The 19329-nt window shown below is 41.3% G+C and overlaps 1 protein-coding gene across 2 annotated transcripts in view; it reads left to right on the top strand.

The window, feature by feature from the left end:
• ptpn4a (protein tyrosine phosphatase non-receptor type 4a) overlaps positions 1–19329 on the top strand; it is a 63975-nt gene that overhangs the window by 33408 nt on the left and 11238 nt on the right. The window contains exons 3-15 of one of the 2 annotated variants that reach the window (XM_071472745.1): positions 1258–1362; positions 1796–1838; positions 2547–2625; positions 3762–3806; positions 4098–4150; positions 8026–8146; positions 8662–8749; positions 10771–10859; positions 14696–14759; positions 15143–15315; positions 16247–16315; positions 16864–16998; positions 17751–17912. In XM_071472745.1, the coding sequence (XP_071328846.1) occupies positions 1258–1362; positions 1796–1838; positions 2547–2625; positions 3762–3806; positions 4098–4150; positions 8026–8146; positions 8662–8749; positions 10771–10859; positions 14696–14759; positions 15143–15315; positions 16247–16315; positions 16864–16998; positions 17751–17912 (1226 nt within the window). Of the gene's footprint in view, positions 1–1257; positions 1363–1795; positions 1839–2546; positions 2626–3761; positions 3807–4097; positions 4151–8025; positions 8147–8661; positions 8750–10770; positions 10860–14695; positions 14760–15142; positions 15316–16246; positions 16316–16860; positions 16999–17750; positions 17913–19329 lie in introns of both variants that reach the window. The other variant, XM_071472744.1, reaches the window with a different exon arrangement.

Below are 19329 nucleotides of genomic sequence, written 5' to 3'. Positions count from 1 at the left end.
CTTGTAGTTGTGTGTCCTCAGTCTGAACAGAAAGGCAGACTCGACTGGCAGTGGAAAAGGGGTGAGTCGGCTTTTATTAGCAGGTTTAACTGTGTTTTAAAAAAACCTGCTAATTTTGGTGGAAAAAGGGAAGAACATGCCGCAGTGCTGAGCATTTCACATTCAAATCTTTGCAGTAGACTTGTGAAAGCAGAAGTTAACCGTGGTAAAGTTCATGGTCATTGATTTACTTGAAATTAATGACTGTCTCAATCTTTTTCTAAGTTCCTCTTTCCACATCTCTCTTTTATGCAAGCCTCACCTCAGACAGATGATGGTTTCGGTATTTTACTCTTTCACCGGAGGGCTTTGGTTTTCCTCACAGTTTTCTCAGTATGAAACTTCTGACTCTTCTCCATGTTGTCAAGAAATTGCCCACACATGACGTCTGTTTTTACTGAGCAGTTTCCAGTTGGGCAGAGGAAGTTGTATTGTTGTGAATGAATCTTCAGTTTGTCATCCAGCTCCCACCACAAACTCTGTATATGAATGAACTGCACTCATTGTTAAAGTTTGGATTTGTGGATGTAACCTGACATTATCAGGGGCTTGCACTACAAGAAACTGATTCACATTTCAACAAGCTGATATGTAATTACATCTGTGTGTTATGGTTTTAAAATCCCCTCTGGCTGTGCACACTGTGTATAGCTTCTCTTTTTCTCTTTATTAAAAGATAATCCACAGATGGAAGTAGCTGAACCTTTGGTCATGCAGTTTTGAAGTTTTACATATTTTATGTTTTTTTTAAGGGCAGTATAACTTAGAAAGTCGTTTTACACGGTCACTGACCAAACCAAGTAGCAAAATAGATAAATACTGTATATGACAATACCCCACAGACACACATTAACTGAATATCTTATACATGTTCTTCCACTTGTGGTTGGAAAGATGTTAAATATGGCTCAACGTGGATGAACCACACATGAATCTTAACTTGATGAAATGTTTCTGGAGCAGTGTGACTGTTTAAATGATTTAGACATCTGTGGAGGGAAAAAGAGAGTTTCAGCGCGTGAGAACAGCAGCACTATGCTCCGGTCTTCACATATATGGTGGATATGGTTTAATCGGTTCGTTGCCCAATCACGTGCCCTCGCTGTTCCCTCCCGTGACCTTTCACTGATGAGTTCAGGAGCAGCGAAAGAGGCAAGGGAACTTTGTGCATGGTAACAAATTCTGAATTTGTTCTCTGTTTTCTCTCCCTCTCTGCAGAAGTCGGACCATGGCCAGGTGCTGCTGGATGCTGTCTTTAAGCACCTGGAGCTGACTGAGAGAGACTACTTTGGCGTGCACTTGAATGACGACCCAGATTCACCGGTCAGTGGGATGTTTTCAGTCAAGGTTAAGTTAGAGGGCGTTGCAGTTAAAAGTTTTGTTATAATACACTGTGTGGGTGTATTGACTTTGACTTCACATTACCAAGAGGTGATCTTTAGGCTTGTGTGTGTATGTGTATGTGTGTGTGTGTGTGTGTATGAAGCTGCATGTGTTAATTCTGCAGATTCTCTGAGCTTGAATCAGTCTCATAAAATCAGATATATTGCATCTGTGTGTAAATAACTATCTAGACTGTACGTTTACTGTGTCATTGAGAATGTGCTGGTGTATGTTGGTCTCCATGTGCACAGTGTTTGAGTATTTCTGAGAGGTGTGTATGTGTGTGTGGCCACTGGTGAATAATTTAGCATGTGTAGTCATGCTGTGGGAGTGTTATGGTGTCTCTGAGTGTCTCTCTATCAATATTTTACAGCGCTGGCTCGATCCCAACAAGCCCATCAGGAAACAGTTAAAAAGTAGGTGAAATCCACAACACACCTCCTGAACTAACCAGACCAGTCCATCTCTAGCAAACATCAGAAAGCAAGTTCATTCAAGACGAACTGAACTGCTTGAATTTCCCTGCAGTGGAAACAGTAGTCTGCTGGGTTACCCTCAGCGACGGTTAAAAAATCCACACTTCCACCTCGAGCAAAAGTCTCCGGTCCACAATGAGTGTGATTTGAAATTCTGAATCTGCCGTAAGCGATGATTAAACTTCATCTCAACTCTGCTCTTATTTTTTGATAATGAGTAAAAGAATTTGTAGCATGTAGAATTAAGAAGTAGCCCAAGTGAGATCTGCAAATCCTCCTCCAGCAATGATTGAACTGTGCTTCAACTCTGTTTTCCTGCTGACTGACTGACTCACTGAGGAGTAACCACAGGATTTTGTATTTCACACAATGTAAGAATAGATTGATGTGTGTGTATAAATGTAGGCTCATTAACAAAAAAAAAAAAAAAAAAGGTTTCGAAGCTACATTTGTAAAACCAGCAGCATTTTTTGATGTGTGAAGAAAATGTGTATGGATGACAAGAGGATGGATATTTTCACATATTTTAGATGCTTCTTTAAGTTCTTTACTGAGGACATATAAAACATTTAAAGCATTTGACCGTGAGAGAAAATACAGTTGGCTTGTACAGTATATTAGCTGACATTGCATTGTCATTTCTTCTAGGAGGAGCTCTCCATAACTTTAGCTTCAGAGTCAAATTCTTTGTGACTGACCCAAGTAAACTTCAGGAAGAATACACACGGTAAGGGTGTTCATTTTACAGAGAAAAATACTGATTATCACTCACATAAAGGCTGAGTATTATCTGTTGGTTGGGTGTTAATTATAGAAGGGAGTTACTGTGAGAAAACATTCATTATAAGAATCTGAAAAGGGCAGATCTGTATTGTAACTGAAATACTTATGATTATAGTTCAATGTAGGACTGTGTTTTTTTTAAGTGGGTAAAAAAATGGCAAAATGTATTGAAATGTTGTCCAGTAGCTTCATGTACATACAGGTGCAGGTGTCACACACAGCTTCCTAGAGCTCATCATGTAAGAGGGGACATATTATACTGTATGACGAGTAAATATATTTCCTCTCTGCAGATCTTAAATAAACCAGGTATTAACATAAAAATGGGTTTTCTGAAATAACTTTTGGGATCTAATCATTGCAAACAGATTCCCAGGACCAGAGCTTCATTCTCCCGCTCGATACAGGCTCATTAAAGAAAATAAGAAGCTAGCGTGTTTTGTATCAAGGCCGTAGTTCAGCCCACAGTTCTGCAAACATAAGGTCCCTAACACCACACTCTGCATAAACAACGTGCAGAGGAGGTGTCACAGCGCCGTATCGGCTTTTCCGCCTGGTGCTTGTTACAGCCTCTCAGCCGTGGCCTCGCTCCCCGAGCCTTATCAACACTTTGCATACAGCCTTGGATCTGATGAGCTGATCTGCTGTATTGTACATTCAAGTCACAACAAAAACTCTGCTGATAGCTTGATCACACTATGTCTACGACAATGCTTGTGTCAGCAGCACTTTGTTAAACAGCGCTGCAGTCAACAGCAGCAAGGTGAGTTGTCTTCCTCAAGCTCAATAAAACTGAGCTCTTCAGACTTCATGTCTTTGATGAACGGACTCTCAAAGGAGTCATAAGAAAATCTGCTTTATGACTGTTATGGCAAACAAGCTTATTGCCCCACTAATAAAACAAAGGGCTCTGCTAAACGGTGTCCATTAATTCTACAAAGTGAGCACAAATGTCACCACCATAATCAGACCGGCAGCCTTCGATTGGTTGCTTGTCTTTATATCATGTTGTGCTCTGTTTAAACAGAGTTAATGGTTCACTGGTCTCTTATCCTAATGCAGTGTGTGGTCCTCCCTCAGGTACCAATATTTTCTTCAGATCAAGCAGGATTTATTAACTGGAAGGTGAGTACGTGGCCCTCTGTGTATCAGATGCTGCTGTACAAACATGCAGTGAAAATTAGCATCGCTGCTTTTTCTCTCCTGCTTCTTGAGATAATAGATAATGATGTTATTGATGTTGATGATTTTTTCACATTACAGTATTACTATTATGATCAAAGATGTTTAATCTCTACTCTACTATAATGTCTTTTTGTATTGATCCAAAGCTGAATCATCTGTATGTCTGTTTGTTTTGTGTGTATTTGTGTTTGTGTGTGTGTGTGTGTGTGTGTGTGTTCCTATGGCTTCCAGATTGCCCTGTCCACACAACACAGCCGCTCTGCTGGCGTCCTATGCTGTTCAATGTAAGTAGAGCTCCCTGGATGCTCCCACTCTACATGACGATGGAAAGGCAATTCATTAAGCCTCTCTTTAGCTCCACACACTGTTAAATGTAATGACTGTGGTGGCTACAGAGCATTAATAGTCGGTGCTCTGAAGCCATTACCATTCAATTAAGCTGCGTGGTGATATTTGTTATTAACTTCAGGGATATAAATATTCCATGAGATTGTGGCTTGTATTTTTTTTGCAGTTAGGACTGGTCCAGAATCAGCCTTATGGACCAAATATTGTGCAGAGGCAAATGGAAAGGTGCTAGGGTGACAGTCCAGTGGGTGGTTAGAGTAACAGGCGCAGTGAACAGGCGTAATCCTTTTATTCTTCTGTTCTTATTCACTATGCAAATGTGTGAGTCTATTGAGCAAATACACAACTGTATTAGATGAACCGGCTGATTGAGTTTACAAGCTCTCGATGAAATTACCATAAACAATATCAACACTTTAATTATAGAACCCCAGGTTCCGCTGCATTAATGCAGCTGGATGTTACACTCTTGCTTACAGTGCTGTTTTAAAGCCTCCTGGCCGACATGTTAACCCACCGGTGAGAAAACATCCCTGCAGACCTACAGACCAGTGGACGTTCAGCCTCAGCGCTGGTCTCATGTACTGTTGTGGTTTAGTGTTTGGGTTAAATGCTGACTGGGCCCCTCTGTCATCAGAATAATGACTCCTGACACACTGGAACTTTCTCTTTTACTGCTGCTCTTTGTTTTCATGCAGCCTGTTTTGCCCTCTGTCTGTTTCTTTCTTTTATCTCTGTTTAGTCTTTCTCATCCCTTTCTGCTTATCCCCCTGTTTTTTCCTGTGCTCATAAACCCCCGATCTTAACCCGCTTCCCTCTGCCCCCCCTCCTTTCTGTCCTCCACCTCTCTGGTGTATTTTGTGTGGAATTTGCTCTGCTACAGTATATAGGTCAGCGAAGAGATTTGGCCTAGACTACCAACACCATGACACTACTGCTTTTACACACACACACACACACACACACAAACGCGCACACACACACACACACACACACACACACACACAGTCTGCAGCTAGGTCCATGTTGTCACCTCGCTCAGTGCCAGCCCAGATTATGAAGATAAATGTTTGCTTTTGGAAAAACGACTTGAAGCAGCTGCTATGCTGCTAATTCAGTTAGCCTGGCCCAAAGTGCGCCAGCGCTGATCGCTCTAAATCCCACACTAAAGCTTTGCATTCTCAAAACATCACAAATCCCACCCAGTAGACCTAAATTCTTCCTTAAAATTGACCAAATACTGTCTGGAAACCATGGCAACCCCTTCCTCAGAAATGAAGGCGTTTTGGAAAACAAAACATTTATTTATTTTATTTAGTTTATTTTAAAGCAGTAGACGTGGGCTTTAATGCAGCCTTTCATTTCCACAAAAATGTTACATCACCGGACACTAATACCGCTTCAAAGCTGGTTTTCATACAGTTGCATCGTGTTGCATTTGTTAATTTATTCATATTGACAGTGGTGGATGTTGGAGGAATAAGCTTACAGTCAGGTTTTCTGCCCAGTGTTAGTTGTTAATAAAGGGAAAGCGCACACACACACACACACACACACACACACACACACACACACACACACACACTCTCAAATGCATGCACACTTGGACTAAATTACCCACAGTGAATGTAAATATATCATCACAAATGGGGATTTGAACGTCTTGTTTGTGCTTTGTTGGTCAATAACATCATTACAATCACCCTGAGCTCACGCTAACCTCTCCCACTTTGAGCCAATCTATAGCTGAGTATGGATTTCACATCAAATGATGAATATAAAAAGAGAGGTCAGGTTGTCAGCTGGTCTTTGTGCTTCATTGGCCTTAACGTTGAACATTGTGGAAGTAATAACTGCAGCATAAGACAGAACCGACGTTAACCTAGTGCTCTGAGATGTAAGATATTGACTGTACATACATTTCTCCCTGGAGCTGTGTGGCCATCAATATGAGGGTGAGCTGGAATTGATTCATTGGTCAATATGCTTAGGCTACTGGCTAGTAGGTTAGTCCAGGGACTACTTGAGTGAATTGATGCTTTTGAGCTTTAACTGTTGGCTACTGAGCCAAAGGCTTTGTGGATTTTCCTTGTGCTCTTTCTCAGTGAGGGATTTCAATCTTTATGGTTCTTCCTGCTATCTACAGCCATTCTTTTCTTCATCCCTATTTTGAGTCACACATTAAATCCTCTGGCCATCTGCTGTATGAAGTAAAGGGCCGAAACATGAATGGAAATCCTAATTGATCTATAGTTTCCATCATACTCAAAAATGATGTGGCATTACTTGGGGCTGAAACAATTCCTTGAGAAACTTGATTAATTTTCTTTGCATCGAAGCTTCATTTAATCCATATGACGGCTCAGTAGCTACTTTTAGAGATGAAGCAGTTACCAGTTTGATGCTAAATAAAGTAATGCTAAATAAGTAAAAATGCCAGATGGTTAGTATTACTGTTGACTCAGGTCAGGTTCTGCATCAACCAGCAACAGTCTCCCACACGCATGCGCAGCAAGTAACGTGTGTGTGTGTGTTTTATGTCAGTTCAAACCTGGCGAAAGGCAGACATGTCTTTCTGTTCATCATCACATGACCACGGACACACACACACGCAGGAGAGAAAGAGTGAGCTGGGGTGTCTTTTGACTAATAATATTGCAGCAATAAAAATGTAGATTTTTCTTAAAAGGAAACCAATTAGCTGTTCATCTTAAGAGACATGTACTTTTTTTCTATTTTCTTTATTTTCTATGTATGTATGTATATGTATGTATCTTACATCTTATTCTTTAATAAGACAAAAGTAATTCTTATCCAATTTCTTGATTAATTGATGGAATCATTGGTAGAATACTCGATTACTAAAATAATCGATAGCTGCAGCTCTAGTATTACTGCACTACATCAGGAGCACTCTGCTTTTAATCTCCTGATGTTGTCTTTAAGCTTCATTACTAAATGCACATTCAATGTTTTTCCATGCAGCACTTGCTGTGATAATGTTCACACACTGTTCTCAGTACAAAGGGACTGTCAGAGGCTGTGGGAAACTTTACAGCTAGGGTGTGGAGATTCATCCTTCCAACACCTTCCTGTGTAAACAAAGGCACACCTGGATTGCAGGAAGAGTGGAAAGTGTGAGATAGTGGCTGTTTGAGAAGCTGTGCAGGAAAAGGGTCAATTATCAAATGCCAGTTCAATTAAATATGATGACAAAGACGTTTCTGTATATCAGCGGTTTGGTAATAATGAGCCAAAACACACAATCGTTGACAACCTGAAGGCGTTTGTCAGTGACGGTGGTTATGGTTAGCACTGAACTTATGGCTGACATTAGACTTCTTCAGGTCAAGGACAGAAAACGGCACTATTAACCTGCAGAAAGAGCAAGTTCTCATCAACCGTTTAGATCATAGGAAATTGTCTGGAAGACCAGTGTTTACTTGTGTTGTATTTTGGTCTTTCATGAACTGTTTTAATGTTTTTTTTTACTTATTGGTTCTGTCAGTATAGATGTTTTGGGATTTAACATAAATGCAACATGCTGTAATTGGACATTGTACACTGCATGATATTAATGTATTTTATTTTAAGCCAGTCACCCAGCTCTGGGTAAATTCACTCCAGTACAGTGAACATCATCAAACAAAAAGTCCATTCATGTCAGTCCTGTGCCATAGTATTTTTTCTAAAGATGTAATTATAAAGCATATCTGTACACAACGAGTGTAGGCCTCTCTGTCATGTCCTCTCTGCTTGTTAAATTGACATAGTGTTGATGCATTGACCTTCTCTCTCTCTCTCTCTGTAGCTGAGTTAGGGGACTACAGTGAAACGGAGCACAGTCAAGGCTACCTGTCTGAGTACTGCTTCATCCCCCTCCCTCCACAAGACTTCCACAAGGAGGTCGCCAAACATCACCAGCAGCACAGGTACGCTGACACACACACACTAACTGACCCTAACCCACACACATTCAAATGCATGTGAAAACATGAAAAGACTAATATATTCAACCGAACCTGAAAAGATTGTTGTATGTCCAGATAAACAAGTGTCTGTACACCTGAAATAGCAGCGGAGTCGTGTCTGTCATGACGCCATTTGTTGCATTTAATTACAATTGTGGAGCAACAAACATGTTTTATGACTGTGTAATATCAAAGGAAACTCAGTTACTCACACTGATCTACACATACACACACAGAAACACAAAAAGCTCATATGCTACATTTTATCTGATATTTTTCCTGCCGTTATTGCATTTTATTACTGATACCAATTTTTTTTTTCGGTTTTTCTTTGTCTCTTTACCTTCTCCATATGTCTCTTTAACACACTGTGTCTACCTCCTCTGTCATCATCACTTTCTCTGCTCCCACACACAACCTCCCATCCCTCCCTGTCTTTGTAACCTTCTCTCTCTCTCTCTCTCTCTCTCTCTCAGCGGTCTATCTCCTGCCCAGTCAGAGTTTAATTATCTGAACACAGCACGTACGCTGGAGCTCTACGGGGTAGAGCTGCACTATGCAAGGGTAAGTGAGGTTTTATTTTATGTCTGCTCGTCTGTTTTGGTTTTAGTGTGTGTGTCTTAGGAGATGCAGTGTCTATGGTATCTGTGTGTATGTGTGTTTGTGTTTTTTCCCTAATAACCTGTGCGTCTTCTTGGACATGGCAGTGTATCTGTGATGTCACTCTAGCCTTCTCTCTCCTCCCCCTCCACCACAAAAAGGAGATAATCTAGTCCACATCCACATCCAACACTTGCGATCAAAATTGATATCGCTGAGTCCCAAACTGAGGAAGGCTTTCCCTCCCCCACTGTCACTACAAGGTTGATACTACAGAGTTTTTATTCTGCCAGTTACTGAGGAGCCAAGCATCTCGGTGCTGGAACAGGTTTGAGGAGCTGTAGTGTGTACAGTTAATGTTGATGTCCAGAAATGCTAATGAGTCTTATTCAGCACTCGTCATAACAGCAACAGATTTCATCGTATTCGCAAAATCATCATTCGGGTTAATTTTTTTAAACACATTTCTTTTGGATATTTGTGTAGTAAAGCTCAGATGAAGCCAAATGACTGTGTCTCATCTACTCACCTACTGTGCTACAGTGAAAGCTGAACACTCACTAGTGAACACCAGCGTTTGGCTCCTCAGCTGTTAAAGGAATCAGAACCTTGATGGCGTAACGTGTAAAGAGTGTTAACACCTGGCTTCCACTTTATACACTTTAAAGACCCCGTCAATGAAAATCAAGTGACTAACCATGTGAACATGTTAATCACTAACATATGATGTTTTTTATTTAATACAAGACACATCAGGTATCAGTCAACACCATGACTGAGTATTTTCACCTTGGGAAAGTTGTGAACCAGTGACATGTCATATACCCACGGAACCAATCCTGTGAACTTGCAGGGACAGCGGCGGGGCTAAATAAACTTGAAACCTTGTCAGTGCAGAGAGCTAGAGCTAGCATTAGAACAACCACTGACACTATGTCAGCCACTGCCAGTTACAAGCTAACTAACAACGTAAACAAATAAAAGATGCTTACTATGCTGACTGTTCTGATTCGTCTGCTAGTCTCTGATTCTGGTCTCTTGATACACGTTGCTCCTTCACCAGCCAGCAAAACCTCATCAATACAGAAAGCGAGAGTTAGCATTAGCACAGCAGCTAACACTGTGTCAGCCACTGTCAGTTACAAGCTAACAAACAACAACAACTACCAATTATCTACCTTACTGTTACTGATACGTCTAGTCACAGATTTTGGTGCACAAAGTGAGCGTACATGTGCGCCCAGCCCCAGTTTCCCTTTTTTTTTCTAGTAATTATGTGGGAAAACCGTGTTAAACAAAATATGAATTATAGGAGAGTATTTTCACATAGTTTAAGACTTGAGAAGAACTTTAAGAACACTTAAAGTGTGTCAGAAAAGACTGGAAGAAAACATGTTTGCAAGACATTATACATTTTTTCATATTAAATATTTTGAGAATGAAAATAACTGTCTATCAATTTGTTGAGGAGTGGGTTTGCTTTTGTCTTTATGTAATAATTTTCTCTATTGCTGTTCCAAAATAAAACACTGTTTTTACAGTTTTGGATCATCATAATTATTAAATAGAAAGAAAAATAATTATTAAAACTCATAGAAAATCAGTTTTGTTGCCGTCATGGAGCACAGAGCAGTGTGGAGCGTTTCTGCACTCGGTTATCAGTATCACACTGCACGTGCAGCTCCGGTGCAGACTGTGTAGAATTACATTTATGAAGTCAATAATCAGTCAGGACAAAAGTCTGAACATGTTGGACACCATCTAGTTCAGTGTCAGTGCTCAAACTCATCCTCGCGTATTCTGCTCTTGTCCTACGCAAATTCCTTATTTCCGTCTGTGTGGGTTTCTTAGAGCGTCTCTTTAACCTCTGCTGTTGGTTTGCGTCATATCTATTATCAGCAGCATCAGCATATCCAGAAATGTCTGAGTGTGTAATGTGGCCCCTGCCACCACCCTGACTAACACACACTCTGTCCTCTCCTCAGGACCAGAGCAACACAGAGATTGTCATCGGGGTGATGTCCGCTGGCATTGTGGTTTACAAGAACAGGGTACGGATCAACTACTTCCCATGGTGAGTGACGCACATATCCACAACATAAAACTGCATCTGTTATCAAGTATCCAGGTCAACAATGTGAGTGTTGCTGACATTTATCTACCACTCTTTTCAATTTAGTGGGTAACCGTGATAAAGACAGAACGAAAAAGGTGAAAAAACAGAACCAAACAATCGTAGATAAAAGGCTGGTTTTGTGATGTGATTTGTATGTTGTTCCTCTGGAAGGCTACACCAGGGTTGCAGATGTGTGGGGAGGCAGACAGCATGAAGCTGTTGACAGTGAGAGAATTTGTGGGTGGTTTTGATGAGACCGATAATGATCATATCAGATTTGTCACAGTTCAGTTTTGGGAAGTTGGCTTGCGTCCATGATTTAATTTCAGCGAGGCAGTTGGTCAGGGTAGAGTGAGCTGCGCTGGTGATGGATTTAATGAATGTGTAATTATCGCCGTCGCAGTGGAGACTGTGACGACGGATGATATTACTGAGGGAGAGCATGTGGACGATGAACAGCAGAGGACCAAGTGCTAAACCCTGGGGGACACCATCAGATAAAAGTTCCAGTAAACAGAAAGTTGGTGTCTGTGGACAGAGATCATGACTGAAGCAAAATGTATTTGCTTTTTGAACAAACACATGTACCTGTAAACAAACTGTTGTTTCGGAGACTCGGTGCAAAATGCAAGAGAAACGTGTGATCTAAAGTTCAGCAGCTTCTTCTACACCTGCCGGGAGCCTCCAGGCAAGGTTGTTGGAAACCAGCTGCTTCAGTGAAGCTCCTCTGTGGCCAACAGAAAACCTGGCAGCGATCAGGTGTGAAAGAGTTGATCTGTGTGGATGAGAAACGGAGCGCTGCTGGGAAAACAAAACAAAACTGTTTCTCATTGATGTTTTCACACTAAAAACAGTCACTCTGAGCAGCTACACAGAGGAAAGCAGAACCTTTACTGCCGCGCTTTCTGTCGACCGAGCTGTAATTGTCGACAAGAGTAGAGAGCGCTCCTGTCCCCCCTGATGTGGGGAATCAAACTGTGGATCTTCTTGTCAGAAACCCACCTCTGTGTCAGTCCGTCGGCTGCCAGCTCCACTTGAACGGCCTCCAGGAATCCTTTTCTACTGAAATGTGCTGCGTAATATTCCTGTTACCTCTCACATAGTGAATATTGACCTGGCATATTAATGATTAATCCTCGGCTGATCTTTTCCAGAACTATGTGTTTGATTCCACCAGATTTCGTGTTAAACTCAGTTTCCTGGAATTATTACGGTCATCAAATTTGCTTGCTCTCCTACTGTCTTTGCTCTTCTTTCTCTCTCTGGCTGATTCACTTTCATCCCTGTGTAGATCTCGTGCTCTCATTCTCCCTCTGAAGCATCGATTCTTGGAAATCTCCCGTACTCTGTTGCGGCACCGTGGGAGGCTAAATGTTAATGGGTGCCGGGGGTGGGGGAGTAACTACTCAAAGCCCTGTAACTCTGAAACATAAATTCACTCACAGCCGACCAAATGCACGAAGCACCTGGTGTGTGTGAGTGTGTGTATGTGTATGGACATAAGTGTGTGTCTGACAGCAGTGAGGTGTTTGTGGTAGGGTTAGTTTGTGTGTGTTTATCTAGGGTTTATAGAATGAATGATTTTGTCTTACTCGCTTTGTGGGGACCAAACTGATAAACCTGTGGACTGATGAATTTAAGGTTCAGATAAATCTCCATTGGATGAACCTAAGTCTTTCTAAGTGGAGAAAACAACTCAAGCAAGCTTGTGTGTGTCTGTCTGTGTGTGTGTGTGTGTGTGTGTGTGTGTGTGTGTGTGTGTGTGTGTGTGTGTGTGTGTGTGTGTGTGTGTGTGTGTGTGTGTGTGTGTGTGTGTGTGTGTGTGTGTGTGTGTGTGTGTGTGTATCCAGTCAGCTGGGCTAAATTTAGAGACCAACAGTGGTGTCCCCAACAGCTGTCCACTGCCATGTGTATCGTATCCTCTCGGCCCTGCACTCACTGATTTTCTTCTTTCTCTGCTTCATCCCGTCTTCCCTCAACCTCACTGTTTCTACACCCGAACGTCATTTCTCCTTCCCTCCTTTTATTTTTCCTCTTTCTTTTTGTCAGTTCACCTCTAAGAGCAAGGAAGGGTCAAGAAAGATAGAGAAGAGAGAGTCTGAGAGAGAGAGTCTGAGAGAGAGAGAGAGAGAGAGAGAGAGAGAGAGAGAGAGAGAGAGAGAGAGAGAGAGAGAGAGAGAGAGAGAGAGAGAGAGAGAGAGAGATTTTTGCCCCTTTTTCTATTTCTGTTCACAGCAGCCTGACAAATGAGCCACACTTAGATGGGGCATGACTCACACCCTGCTTAAGCGTGTGTGTGTTTGTCCATGCAAGTGTGTGAGTAAGTATGTAAAATATATTTAGCAGGGAGCGATGAGTCACAGCAACAACAGAGCTCTAGGAAAGGATTATGTTTCTGTGCAGCTCATCAGCAGACCTCTTACTGCGGCCGTGCGTGTGCAGTCTCCTGATTCGAATATTATTTCAGAGCCTTTCTGCTTCTTCGGACCTGTGACTCCATGATACACAGGTTGATGAGAGGATATAGGTATCACCGAACCACTGGGAGACTCCAGCGCCGTAACACTGTTATAACCTGTAACCTCCAGAGATGGGAGGAGGAAGGGGTCAGAGGTTAAATGAACTGTGGGGATGTCGGCTCACATGAAGAACTCACTGAGAAATGCGCTTTTCACTTCTAGTTGTTGATTCCAAAAAGCCAGTTATGAATGCATCAACCTGCATATATAGTGCTTAGAATATGTTGGACTGGAGCAAGTATGACTCAGCACGGCTAAGCTTCAACTTGTGCACGACAAAATGATGCAAAATTACGTTTTTATATTTCAACCCTTAAAGTACCACTGATATGCAGAAGACTCAGTCATTACAAACTGACACTGTGCAGCCATAAATTGTTCAAACCTCCTAGAACTTTATTTTATCTTCCAGTTTTTATTCCAAAGTTTCTAAAGACAGCAGATATTCTGCACTCTGAACAGTTGCCCAGGTCTATGATTTTCCTTTTGCAACAATTCAGTTAAGTCTGGTGTGGTGCTCACTGACGCCTGTTTCTACATGCAGTCGACCAATCAGAGCTTTGTAGGTAAAGACTGTTGACATTACCCTGCTGCATAGAGTGTTAGCCAGAAATAGCAACTCTTAAACTCTATAATTTATTTGATTGCTCCAAAAAATGCTTTGATGGCACAATCATAACATTCAAATTATGTTTCAGCATTTCACTTAACGTAGCTCCAGTGATGGACTGGATCAAGCCTACACAGAATCTTTATATTTTAAGGTCAAGCAGAGAGGAAATAAGATAATTTTCCAACTTTACAGCTGCTCAGAGTGAAAGAAAAAGTGATAACTGGATGTTGAGGAGTTGATAAATGACTGGTAAATACAGCCTGAAGCTGCTGAAAATAACACTTCTTTTGTTTTGTGTTTTTTTTAATTTGGTTACTCAGATCATGTGAAGGGAATCAGACACAGAATTTCACAGAATTATTATAAGAGTTAAACTGACTCTAAGCAGCTGTTAAGGGCAAGAAACGGCAACAAACAAAATTAAAACAAACACAAAATTAAAAAGCAGTAGCCATGACTTCATCTTATCAGCACACGATACTGTTTCTTCAACATGTATACCATGTTAACTTCTTTTCACGATCGTCACAATTTTGTGTTTTTGTACGCCTTCTGCTTATTTATAAAAATGAAACGTCAGTGTCTCAGTGCAGGTGATGTGCCCAGCTGTGGCTGTGGAGACACTAACTTCAGATTTTCTTTTTTCCTTTTCCTGCTTCCAGGTTGAAGATAGTGAAAATCTCCTTCAAGTGCAAACAGTTCTTCATCCAGCTGAGAAGGGAGTCGGTAGGTTCACACACACACACACACACACACACACACACACACACACACACACACTATATATTAGATGTTATACATGTATGTGTCTAATCACCACCCCAGGTGTGGAAAAAGCTCAAAGTAATGGATAAACAACAGAATTAGTTAGCTTCAACTAAAAGTTGTAGCTTGAGGCAAAAACAGATGAAACTGCTTAAATTAATGGATCATTTAGTTGAATAAATAGATTCAATAGCACTTAAATTAATGGATTGGATTGAATTAAAAACTGTTGACACAGGTCGATAAAAGTAGTAGATAAACACCTGAAATAGTTTTCATGGTTTGTGTATCTTTAATTTCCACTAATGTCCCGCTAACTGTCGCCCTCTCTTCCCTGGACGCAGACTGAGACTCGGGAGACGCTGCTGGGGTTCAACATGGCCAACTACCGGGCCTGTAAGAACCTGTGGAAGGCCTGCGTGGAGCACCACACCTTCTTCAGGCTGGAGCGGCCCATCCCACCACATAAGAACTTCTTCGCTCATTACTTCACCCTGGGCTCAAAGTACAGATACTGGTAAGAACAAGAGTACACAAAAGTTTACACTCCCAGAGGAAGATGGAGAGAATTGACAAAGTGTGCAAAGAAGCTCGCCTTGACATCCAGACACACACACACACACACACACACACACATACACACACACACACACACACACAGAGACTCACATCCTGTTTCGTTTGGGTCGAGAGGCTGAAACACTGGGAGGCCTCTCATCTCAACATGTCTGAGAAAAGCACAGCTTAATTATTCATGGTTTAATCTCAGGAGAGGACAAAGCCATTTGTTTGTGTCTTTAAAGTTTGGCATGAATCTTTTGTGTCACTCCACAGACCCACACTGCTGCTGTTGGCTCAAACAAAACACTTGTTTGAATTGGTGATATTCGCTTTCCCTGATTTCGAGTTGTAAAGTGGACTGATAACGTAAAATAAAACAGCTTTTAGAAACATTTTCGTCCTTGGATCATGACGTTTTCTTGTGACGGCTTCATTTCTCTTCACTGGTGCATTTTCTTATTTCCTTTTTCTATGAAATGTGAGTAAGAGATGACTGAGAGTCTGATGTCTTGTGATGCATTATTGAGAAGCAGTGATGTAACGTGAATGAGTCTTGCTCTGATGTTGGCTGACTGTGTGTGTGTGTGTGTGCCCTTGAGATATTGCCTGACTTTCCAGCAAGGGTACACCTTTGAAGTGTGAATTTGTGTTGTTAACAGTGTATCATATGATTGAAATATCCATTTTGAATATGCTGTTTCTAAGCTCAACTCTTCAGTGCTGGTTGTTCATTTTAAGGCAGAATTTTTCAGGAAGATTTGAGGAATTGATTCCACTGAAGTAGCACCTATGATTGCAGAATGATCTGGGTTTACAGCCTGTTTCACTTCAGTTAAAGGTTTATTTCAGGAGAATCCACTGACGGTTGTTTTTGTTTCTGTTTGTAGCGGGCGGACCGAGGTGCAGTCGGTGCAGTATGGAAAGGAGAAAGGCATCAAGGACAGAGTGTTTGCCAGGTAATGAACATGTCTTTCTTTCTTTAATTTAACCATAAATAGACTCTAAAGGTAGATAAACTCCACATTAACGCCAGTGTATTAGCACCTGTGTTGGGGAAGCTGCTTTTGATCTGTCACTCATTACACATTAAAAAACTGTTTACATTACTTACTAATTATTAATTACTAATACTAATAATTACTAATTACTTAGCAACTAACAACCTTCAAAAGGTGTCTTTAAACTCTAAATCCTCTATACTTACGTTACATCTTCTCTATTTAACATATGTGGAAACAGAAAACAAGACTTTACAAGCAGGCAGCAGCGTTACAGCCCAGTTACACTCCATCCAACCAAACTGATATCGAGGCTCCATCCTCAAAACCTTTTGGAGCATTTAGTAACTGTAATGTAATGAATGAGTTTCAGATAGTAATCCCTCACACTGCTCGTTACTGAAAAAAAGTCACTGCATCTCTGTGATTGTCAACGCTGATTATTACTAATCTGTACTAATGTTCTCACTCTGGCCACATCTGAATCCATGTCTCGGTCTAAGCAGGTCTCCCAGCAAACCAATGGCCAGAAAGTTGGTGGGCGGGACAGACTGGGAGTCGGTCAGCAGGAACAGCCTATCAGATGAGAGACTGGAAACCCAGAGCCTGCCCACTCGCTCGCCGCCCGGGACGCCCAATCAGTGAGTCCAAGTTCCAGGGTTCATGCCAGGTTGAGGGTCACCTCAGCTTCACTTTAGACTGTTATGGCAGCGTGAATTTAAATGTGATCATATTGGTGAGGTCTAATTAAATTACTGTTTGACAGCAAATGAATTGTACTGATTAAGTGTTTGATTCTTTCAGTTAAAAAGGAAGCCAGGTAACTTCACTTGGTTTTTTATTAATGTTTCTACAAAAGAAATACATATCTTGTTCTTGCTATTATTAGGAAACCTGTTCTGAAAAGGTTAATGTCTCAATGTGCAGCACAGCCCGTGGTTGATGGGAGTCATTTCAGGACTGTATTAGCAAACATTTATGCTGCAGTTGTGTCCTTGAGCAAGTCTTTATTTATCACAGAAGAGTCAAGAAAACATAATCTCATGTTTATTCCTGGTCCGTTCCTGCAGGTTACAGTGTAGATTTTGCATTAATCAGGTGTCATCTGAAATATTTTGATACTAGTGCCAGTACGACGTGAGTTTCAGCAACATTATCAGGACAATACTGAGATGTACAACAACTAAAAAAACACAATATAAATTAGGCAAAATTATGATTTAAATCAGAAACTGCCTGATAAGTATTAGTATTATTAGCAGTATTAGTATAAGTATTAGCAGCATGCATTGGATGCCATGTTTCAGAACACATGTCCATCAGCACCAAACAGATTTAAGGTTGTATTCACAGCACTTTAATAGTATGTGTCCTGTACGTATGTGTTTTTCAGGAACTCACTGTTTGTACAAGAGGGCACACGACTACGCCCGTCGTCCGTCGGCCACTTGGTCGATCATGTGATCCATGCTTCACCCAGCTTGCCTGTCTTCTCCTCCAATCACAAGTCAGCATCTTCCACGCAGGCCAACAGCATCAGCCTGGACTCTACACCGTAAGTCTCACAGCTGCTGGATGCTTCATGAAATTCCCATTTTCTGGACCAAGTCAGTTCCCTATCGCCCTCATCTTTCCATCTCCTCTCCTTTTTTTCCCTCTTTCTTCCCCTGTATTCTTGTTTTTGATGAACGTTTCCCTTCGGGGGAAAATCGACCTCTAACTCAGTGGCAGAGCACTAAATTTCACTCCAAATTCACTGCCTCATAAATAAAGCACCCCGCCCTTTAATTTTGAAGTTAGATTTTACTCATCAGTGTTAGTGCCACACTGTCTGAGTGTACTGCTGAGATGACTGGTTTTTAAATGCCTGTCTGTGTCTGTGGCTTCTCCCAACAGTTTACACCCTCTCCCAGTGTCACTCAGCTGGCCCCACTGGAAAGATGAAGCCTTTGAAAAACAGCTCGTAAAATGTGTTTGTAGTGAGCCGCAGGGTGGATATGTTGTACTGTACTGCAGGGCTGAACGAGGAGTGTGTGTGTGTGTGTGTATGTGTGTGTGTCAGACACTATAAAACAACTGGTGAATTCCTTTAACCACTGAACTCTCACACTAATGTTTCAAATGCTGAAAGTCTCTGGGTTAAAGTAAAGTGAGTTCTTTGAAACTCTACATACAGAAATCAGACATTCTTCCTCATGAGAAGAAAATCTTCTTGGCAATCAAGGGATCAGCTGGAGTTTAGCAAAGGAAAAAGAAAGTTAGCTCAAAATGAGCCATGGACCTGAAACGCAGACATGCTTTGGATCTGGACCGGTTTGTGCTTGTGTATGGCATGCATCCTCTGTTGACACAGCAGGAGTGTGTGTGTGTGTGTGTCTGTGTCTGTGTGTGTCTGTGTGTGTCTGTGTGTGTCTGTGTGTGTCTGTGTGTGTTTGTGTGTGAGAGAGAGAGATAGACCTGGAACATTTCTCAGTTGGAAATCAGAGTGGTTAAGTAACATTACAGTGGTAGTTCAGCTGCCACACACACACACACACACACACACACACACACACACACACACACACACACACCAAGTTGTTAGCTCATCCCTCTGTCACAGAGCCAAAAGATGAACACTAACATTATCCATGCATGTTATTTTATTGGCTGTATTTGGTTTATTCAGCATCATGCATATTTTCAATACCATCTCCAGTTAGATTTTTTGAAAACATTGTATTTTATGATTAAATAAAACTAAATTAACTACTGTTGCATTAAAAATACATAGTTTTAAAGTTACATTATTTCATTGTCAAATAATGAACTTTCACTTTTAAGCAACATTACTGAAACATATGTGGCTGGTTGTCAGGCTTTGTGTTTGAACTATGTCATAATCATTCTCCTCATATCTACACGTTATTGTCACCAATCATCAACCTCCTGTTGATCTCATTGTTATACAAACAGAACAGAACCTACAGAAC

The sequence above is a fragment of the Trachinotus anak genome, unplaced genomic scaffold (assembly GCF_046630095.1).
Source record: "Trachinotus anak isolate AG129_WGS33_773 ecotype Australia unplaced genomic scaffold, CSIRO_AGI_Tana_v1 ptg000039l, whole genome shotgun sequence".
Classification (NCBI taxonomy): domain Eukaryota; kingdom Metazoa; phylum Chordata; class Actinopteri; order Carangiformes; family Carangidae; genus Trachinotus; species Trachinotus anak.
This window is presented reverse-complemented; position numbering and strand designations above follow the sequence as displayed.